Source organism: Babylonia areolata, chromosome 10 (genome assembly GCF_041734735.1).
Source record: "Babylonia areolata isolate BAREFJ2019XMU chromosome 10, ASM4173473v1, whole genome shotgun sequence".
Taxonomy (NCBI): Eukaryota; Metazoa; Mollusca; class Gastropoda; order Neogastropoda; family Buccinidae; genus Babylonia; species Babylonia areolata.
In genome coordinates, this window is record NC_134885.1 from 44,285,091 (window position 1) to 44,293,543 (window position 8,453).

The following is an 8,453-nucleotide window of genomic DNA, read 5'->3' on the forward strand; positions in this document are numbered from 1 at the left end:
GCTACTGAAACTGAAACTGAAATCTCTCTCTCTCCCTCTCTATCTCTCTCTTTATCATGTTCTCCACCTCTTCCTCTCTGTCCTTGTTACTGACATTTTCTGTACTGTAAATAGTTCATTACCCCCCCCCCCTCTCTCTCCACCTCTCTCTCTCTGTCCTTGTTACTGACATTTTCTGTACTGTAAATAGTTCATTACCCCCCCCCCCTCTCTCTCTCTCTCCACCTCTCTCTCTCTGTCCTTGTTACTGACATTTTCTGTACTGTAAATAGTTCATTACCCACCACCCCCCTCTCTCTCTCTCTCCACCTCTCTCTCTCTGTCCTTGTTACTGACATTTTCTGTACTGTAAATAGTTCATTACCCACCACCCCCTCTCTCTCCACCTCTCTCTCTGTGTCCTTGTTACTGACATTTTCTGTACTGTAAATAGTTCATTACCCCCCCCCCCTCTCTCTCCACCTCTCTCTCTCTGTCCTTGTTACTGACATTTTCTGTACTGTAAATAGTTCATTACCCACCCACCCCCTCTCTCTCTCTCCACCTCTCTCTCTCTGTCCTTGTTACTGACATTTTCTGTACTGTAAATAGTTCATTACCCACCCCCCTCTCTCTCTCCACCTCTCTCTCTCTGTCCTTGTTACTGACATTTTCTGTACTGTAAATAGTTCATTACCCCCCCCCCCCTCTCTCTCTCCACCTCTCTCTCTCTGTCCTTGTTACTGACATTTTCTGTACTGTAAATAGTTCATTACCCACCCCCCCCTCTCTCTCTCTCCACCTCTCTCTCTCTGTCCTTGTTACTGACATTTTCTGTACTGTAAATAGTTCATTACCCACCCACCCCCTCTCTCTCTCTCCACCTCTCTCTCTCTGTCCTTGTTACTGACATTTTCTGTACTGTAAATATTTCATACCCCCCCCCCCCTCTCTCTCCACCTCTCTCTCTGTGTCCTTGTTACTGACATTTTCTGTACTGTAAATAGTTCATTACCCACCCCCCTCTCTCTCCACCTCTCTCTCTGTGTCCTTGTTACTGACATTTTCTGTACTGTAAATAGTTCATTACCCCCCCCCCTCTCTCTCTCCACCTCTCTCTCTCTGTCCTTGTTACTGACATTTTCTGTACTGTAAATAGTTCATTACCCCCCCCCCTCTCTCTCTCTCTCTCCACCTCTCTCTCTCTGTCCTTGTTACTGACATTTTCTGTACTGTAAATAGTTCATTACCCACCCCCCTCTCTCTCCACCTCTCTCTCTCCATCCTTGTTACTGACATTTTCTGTACTGTAAATAGTTCATTACCCACCCCCCTCTCTCTCTCCACCTCTCTCTCTCTGTCCTTGTTACTGACATTTTCTGTACTGTAAATAGTTCATTACCCACCCCCCCCTCTCTCTCTCCACCTCTCTCTCTCTGTCCTTGTTACTGACATTTTCTGTACTGTAAATAGTTCATTACCCACCCCCCTCTCTCTCTCTCCACCTCTCTCTCTCTGTCCTTGTTACTGACATTTTCTGTACTGTAAATAGTTCATTACCCACCACCCCCTCTCTCTCTCCACCTCTCTCTCTCTCCTTGTTACTGACATTTTCTGTACTGTAAATAGTTCATTACCCACCACCCCCTCTCTCTCTCCACCTCTCCCTCTCTGTCCTTGTTACTGACATTTTCTGTACTGTAAATAGTTCATTACCCACCCCCCTCTCTCTCTCCACCTCTCTCTCTCTGTCCTTGTTACTGACATTTTCTGTACTGTAAATAGTTCATTACCCACCACCCCCTCTCTCTCTCCACCTCTCTCTCTCTGTCCTTGTTACTGACATTTTCTGTACTGTAAATAGTTCATTACCCACCCCCCTCTCTCTCTCCACCTCTCTCTCTCTGTCCTTGTTACTGACATTTTCTGTACTGTAAATAGTTCATTACCCACCCCCCTCTCTCTCTCCACCTCTCTCTCTCTGTCCTTGTTACTGACATTTTCTGTACTGTAAATAGTTCATTACCCACCCCCCTCTCTCTCTCTCCACCTCTCTCTCTCTGTCCTTGTTACTGACATTTTCTGTACTGTAAATAGTTCATTACCCACCCCCCTCTCTCTCTCTCCACCTCTCTCTCTCTGTCCTTGTTACTGACATTTTCTGTACTGTAAATAGTTCATTACCCACCACCCCCTCTCTCTCTCCACCTCTCTCTCTCTCCTTGTTACTGACATTTTCTGTACTGTAAATAGTTCATTACCCACCCCCCCTCTCTCTCTCCACCTCTCTCTCTCTCTGTCCTTGTTACTGACATTTTCTGTACTGTAAATAGTTCATTACCCACCCCCCTCTCTCTCTCCACCTCTCTCTCTCTGTCCTTGTTACTGACATTTTCTGTACTGTAAATAGTTCATTACCCACCACCCCCCTCTCTCTCTCCACCTCTCTCTCTCTCCTTGTTACTGACATTTTCTGTACTGTAAATAGTTCATTACCCACCACCCCCTCTCTCTCTCCACCTCTCCCTCTCTGTCCTTGTTACTGACATTTTCTGTACTGTAAATAGTTCATTACCCACCCCCCTCTCTCTCTCCACCTCTCTCTCTCTGTCCTTGTTACTGACATTTTCTGTACTGTAAATAGTTCATTACCCACCACCCCCCTCTCTCTCTCCACCTCTCTCTCTCTGTCCTTGTTACTGACATTTTCTGTACTGTAAATAGTTCATTACCCACCCCCCTCTCTCTCTCCACCTCTCTCTCTCTGTCCTTGTTACTGACATTTTCTGTACTGTAAATAGTTCATTACCCACCCCCCTCTCTCTCTCCACGTCTCCCTCTCCATCCTTGTTGCTCTGACAATTTTCGGTGATGTAGACAGTTTTTCCCAGAACGTGGACCCCAGACAGCCTGACGGGCTCAACACCGACGCCAGAGCCTCACTACAAGCCCCTTCAGCTCCTGTCTGAAGCGCCGGCCACTGATGCAGTACAGCCAGAAGTTGACGGCATGGTTGGTGTACATGAGGTTGTCCACAAAGGCGTGGGTCAGCCGTGCCCGGGCCCTCTCCGTGTTGGTCTCGGGCAGCCAGTGGTACCGCTTGACCAGCAGCATGATCACCACGGGAGAGGTCAAGGCCAGGAAGGTGAAGGTCACCAGGAGCAGCATCAAGGTGATGTTGGTGCTGACGGCGCCTTTCTTGGACGTCGTGGTCCCTGCGTCCTGCCCCGGCCCCCCGCCACCTCCTCCTCCCCCTCCTCCTCCTCCTCCTCCCCCTCCAGTTTTCCTTGCACTGACGGTGGACACGTTCCTTGCATCTTCTGCTGTCGTGTCTGCAATGGAGGTGTGGACAGTGCTGTTCGTGACAACCTGAGAGCTGTCCGTCCTGCTGTCTGTCTTGGCCCCGGTCTGTGTGAACCGCTGGCTGAAGCGCCGCGCCAGGTGCAGCTGTCGGATGATGAGCAGGTTGAGCAGCAGCAGGGTGAGGAAGGGCAGGAAGCTGTAGATGGAGGCGTCGATCCACGTGTACACCTTCCTCATGAAGTAGCTGACCGCGGGGTCGGGGTACCAGCACCACAGCGGGTCATCGGGCCGCCCTGTCGGCATCAGCCGCCTGTGGAACAACACCTGCAGGTTGAGGCCCAGGGAGAAGACCCCGAACCCCGCGATGGCCTTGAGGGCCGATTTGGGGGTGCACCATCGCTGTGCCCGGAGCGGGAAGGTGACGACGAGGAAGCGGTCTGTGGTCATGGCCAGCAGGAGGAGCACATCGAGGTGGATGGAGAAGTAGAAGAGGAAGTAGTGCAGGCCGCACCCCCAGTGGCTGCCCCGGTAGAAGGCGGCGTGGCCAAGGGCCGTGGCCAGCAGGAAGCCCAGGACCACGCCCAGCACCAAGGAGTCCAGCAGGGCGATGGCCGCCATGTACACACAGGTGGACGTGGTCCTCAGGGAGGAGAACACCAGAGTCACGAAGCACAGCGTGTTGCCCGCCAGCCCCATGGCCACCACCAGGGGCACGTAGATCCTGGGAGGCAGCCATGCATACAGGATCAGCGTCATCAGCGTCGTCATCAATATTGTTATTGTCATCATCATCATCGTCGTCGTTGTCATTGTCGACGTCATCGTCATCGCCATCGTCACCATCATCATCATCATCGTTGTCTTCATCACCGTCATCATCATAATGATGGACATCATTGGGACCTGAGCTGTACTGTCATATCCGTTTGATACCACATTATGTTCTGTGTATTTATGCTATTGCTTTGTCGTACACACACACACACACACACACACACACACACACACACACACACACACACGAGATAGAAATAGATGTTATTCATTACCGTTATTAATTCACAATGGCTTGCTTTGCACAACAACAACAACAAAACACTGTTTGATTCATTCAGGTTTTGGAAAACAGAACAAAACAAACAGAACAGCAATGATGATACTGAACAGCACCACGTCAGACTGAAAGAAGAGAAAGCAAAGTGGACTTTCTGCCTCCTTGTCTTTTCGCTTCCCTCACCTCTCCAGGCTGACCACAGCGTCAGGAGAATGCAGAGGTTGGCCATCTTCTTTCTGTTAATTCATAAAGAGCACAATGATGTCGTGTATAGTGCGCGCTTTGACATCTGCTTCAAACTGAAACTGAAACTGAAACTCCTCACCTATCGATCAGTATCGCTGCCTTGACTTCAGCAAACTCAGCGTATGGTTTCTCTGTGGTCCCAGTCACTGCTGGGTAGTTGCTGCTGATGCCCAGGGTGATGATGGATCCCACAGGAAGCGCAGACGACATTAGAGAAGTCGTTCCATTCCCAGTGCCGCCGAGAGAAGACATCTCTTCGGCGTTCGACAGAACCAGCACTGTCTGCCATTGGGCCTGTCTGGAAAACACGGCCAAGAAAGGATGGTGGCAACCAGGAAAGAAAACTGTGATCATTAGTTAGCAGGAAGACAACACCAACACCTACCACAACACGGTGACAGGGAGACCAACATCTACACCTACCACAACACGGTGACAACTACCACAACACGGTGACAGGGAGACCAACATCTACACCTACCACAACACGGTGACAACTACCACAACACGGTGACAGGGAGACCAACATCTACACCTACCACAACACGGTGACAACTACCACAACACGGTGACAGGGAGACCAACATCTACACCTACCACAACACAGTGACAACTACCACAACACGGTAACAGGGAGACCAACATCTACGACTACCACAACACGGTAACAGGGAGACCAACATCTACAACTACCACAACACGGTAACAGGGAGACCAACACGGTAACAACTACCACAACACGGTAACAACTACCACAACACGGTAACAGGGAGACCAACATCTACAACTACCACAACACGGTAACAGGGAGACAACAACACCTACCACAACACGGTGACAGGGAGACAACAACAACACCTACCACAACACGGTGACAGGGAGACAACAACAACACCTACCACAACTCGGTGACAGGGAGACAACAACAACACCTACCACAACACGGTGACAGGGAGACAACAACAACACCTACCACAACACGGTGACAGGGAGACAACAACAACACCTACCACAACACGGTAACAGGGAGACAACAACAACACGTACCACAACACGGTGACAGGGAGACAACAACAACACGTACCACAACACGGTGACAGGGAGACAACAACAACACCTACCACAACACGGTAACAGGGAGACAACAACAACACCTACCACAACACGGTGACAGGGAGACAACAACACCTACCACAACACGGTAACAGGGAGACAACAACAACACCTACCACAACACGGTAACAGGGAGACAACAACAACACCTACCACAACTCGGTGACAGGGAGACAACAACAACACCTACCACAACACGGTAACAGGGAGACCAACACCTACAACTACCACAACACGGTAACAGGGAGACCAACCACTACAACTTTTTTTTCATGATATTCACAGCTTGGCATGGTCAACTCTATGGTGTTTTTGGGGGTTTTTTTTTTTTGTTGTTGTTTTTTAGCTTTTCTCAGCATTCACTTCAGTGTGTGTTTGACAGTGTTAAGACATTTTCTGATATTAAAGAATGTACACTGTACTGCACAGACTAATAGGAAATTTGTTGTAGTTGGATGATGTTAGGATATTTCCCACCACAATTTTCCCTTTTCTTGGTTTTGAATCTTTTTAAAACCATTTAAAAATATTATTATTAATCTCTCTCTCTCTCTCTCTCTCTTTCTCTCTCTCATGCGTACACACACACACACACACACACACACACACACACACACACACACACACACACACACACACACACACACACATGTTTACATGTATCAAAAAAACACCCTGCCCTAATGTGTGTTGTTGTTTTTTTATAAAGCTTTTTTTTCTCTGTATGTGTATACTGATAGCGTCCGACTCAGGAAAAATTTCCCTTCTCACTCTTCTCGACTTGTCAGCCGCCTTTGATACAATAGACCATTCAATCCTTCTTTCCCGTCTTCATTTTACATTTGGTATCAACGGCACTGTTCTAAACTGGTTCAAATCTTATCTCACTGATCGATTCCAGTCTGTCATTGTTGATCATTTTCAATCTGAACCCGTTAAATTCGAACATGGAGTCCCACAGGGATCTGTTTTAGGCCCAGTGCTCTTCACACTGTACACTGCTCCTCTCGCTGAAATTATCAACCACCATAATATCAGTCATCATTCTTATGCTGATGACACTCAACACCAGAAGAGTGATACCCCTGCAAAATTGTTGTCGCTCTTGCAAGAAACATCCAACTACTTCCTGGACATTCAAAACTGGATGACTCGAAATAAATTACAATTGAACGCGGACAAAACTGAAGCAATGATAATAGGAACTAAACAAAAACTGTCTTCCATCACAATTAACACAATCAAACTTGGCAGTACATCCATCCCTCTTTCCACGTCAGTCAGGAACCTCGGTGTTGTCCTTGACAATACACTGTCAATGCAAAAATTTATCAGTCAGACATGTCAGTCCTGCTACTGTCAACTGCGACGCATCAGTGCCGTCCGGAAATATCTGTCCACTGACGCAACATCTAGACTTGTCGTTTCTCTCATTCTCTCTCGCCTTGACTACTGTAACTCTCTATTGTCTGGTCTGCCTGCTTCATCCGTTCGGTCCCTTCAGCGCATACAAAACTCTGCTGCCCGACTCGTCCTCAGAAAGAAAAGATCTGAGCACATCACTCCTCTTTTGCAACATCTCCACTGGCTCCCTGTCTCACACCGAATAAAGTACAAGATCAGCACTCTATGTTATAGATGCATTCACAAAACTGCCTCTTCCTATCTCTGCGGCTGCCTTCACCTCTACACTCCATCTCGCTCACTACGATCGGCCTCGGATCCACTCTGTTTACGCATACCCAGATTCAAACACTCGACTGTTGGCCGCCGTTCTTTCTCTGTTTCTGGATTGGAATGAACTTCCTTTTTCGCTTCGTCAAGCTCCACCCTCAGCTCTTTCAAGTCTGGCCTTAAAACCCACCTCTTCCCAAAATAGCCTCCCTTGCCTGCCCTTCCTTGTCTTTAGTTTCTACAGTATTAGAGTTATGCATGCGTGTGAATGACTGGTGCGAAATCGCTTTGATTTGTCTCTGCACAAGATCCAGCGCTATATAAATACCATTATTATTATTATTATTATTATCATTATGTGTCTGTCAGCCTGTCTGTGTGTATTTCCCTTTGTGTGCATGCTGTGCACATACTTATGCACGATGGCTGCAATAGCCGAGTGGTTAAAGCGTTGGACTTTCAATCTGAGGATCTCAGGTTCGAATCTCGGTGACGGCGCCTGGTGGGCAAAGGGTGGAGATTTTTCCGATCTCCCAGGTCAACATGTGTACAGACCTGCTAGTGCCTGAACCCCTTTAGTGTGCATACGCAAACAGAAAATCAAATCCGCATGTTAAAGATCCTGTAATCCAAGTAGCGTTCGGTGGGTTATGGAAACAAGAACATACCCAGCATGCACACCCCTGAAAACGTACTACGGATGCCCACAGGTAGGGAAAATAAAGAAAATGGTCATACATGTAAACTGTTACATGTCGGTCTGAGTGTGTAAGTGTGCGTGCCTGAAATCTGACTGAATGACACAGGAAACGAATGATGAGCACCCAATGGCAGCCGTCAGTCGGCTCTACCCAGGTAGGCAGCCCGTTGTGCAAATGACCCCGTGTTTGTAAAGCGTTTAGAGCTTGGTCTCCGACCGATGATAGGTGATATATAAGTATCCATATCAATCAATCAATCAATCAATCAATACAACTACCACAACACAGTAACAGGGAGACCAACACCTACAACTACCACAACATCTACAACTACCACAACATCTACAACTACCACAACTCTATCATTGTTTCAACACTGCGTT

The 8,453-nt window shown here is 47.9% G+C and overlaps 1 protein-coding gene across 1 annotated transcript; it reads right to left on the reverse strand.

The window, feature by feature from the left end:
• Nucleotides 1-2,898: 2,898 nt before the first annotated feature.
• On the reverse strand, nt 2,899-4,872 carry LOC143286376 (leukotriene B4 receptor 1-like). Its single transcript, XM_076593916.1, has 3 exons — nt 4,662-4,872; nt 3,277-4,003; nt 2,899-3,177 (listed from the first exon to the last, which is right to left on the reverse strand). Exons 1-3 carry the CDS (start codon nt 4,832-4,834, stop codon nt 2,899-2,901), a joined length of 1,179 nt encoding a protein of 392 aa, XP_076450031.1. The 5' UTR covers nt 4,835-4,872.
• Between the last annotated feature and the right edge of the window lie 3,581 nt (nt 4,873-8,453).

Excerpts from the sequence above, each read along its gene's own strand:
- LOC143286376 (XM_076593916.1), bottom strand. The coding sequence starts at position 4,834 with ATGTCTTCTCTCGGCGGCACTGGGAATGGAACGACTTCTCTAATGTCG. Across the intron at positions 4,004-4,661 it reads GCAGCGATACTGATCGATAG|GATCTACGTGCCCCTGGTGG; the intron begins GTGAGGAGTTTC and ends GCTGCCTCCCAG. Across the intron at positions 3,178-3,276 it reads ATGCAAGGAACGTGTCCACC|AAAGGCGCCGTCAGCACCAA; the intron begins GTCAGTGCAAGG and ends ACGACGTCCAAG.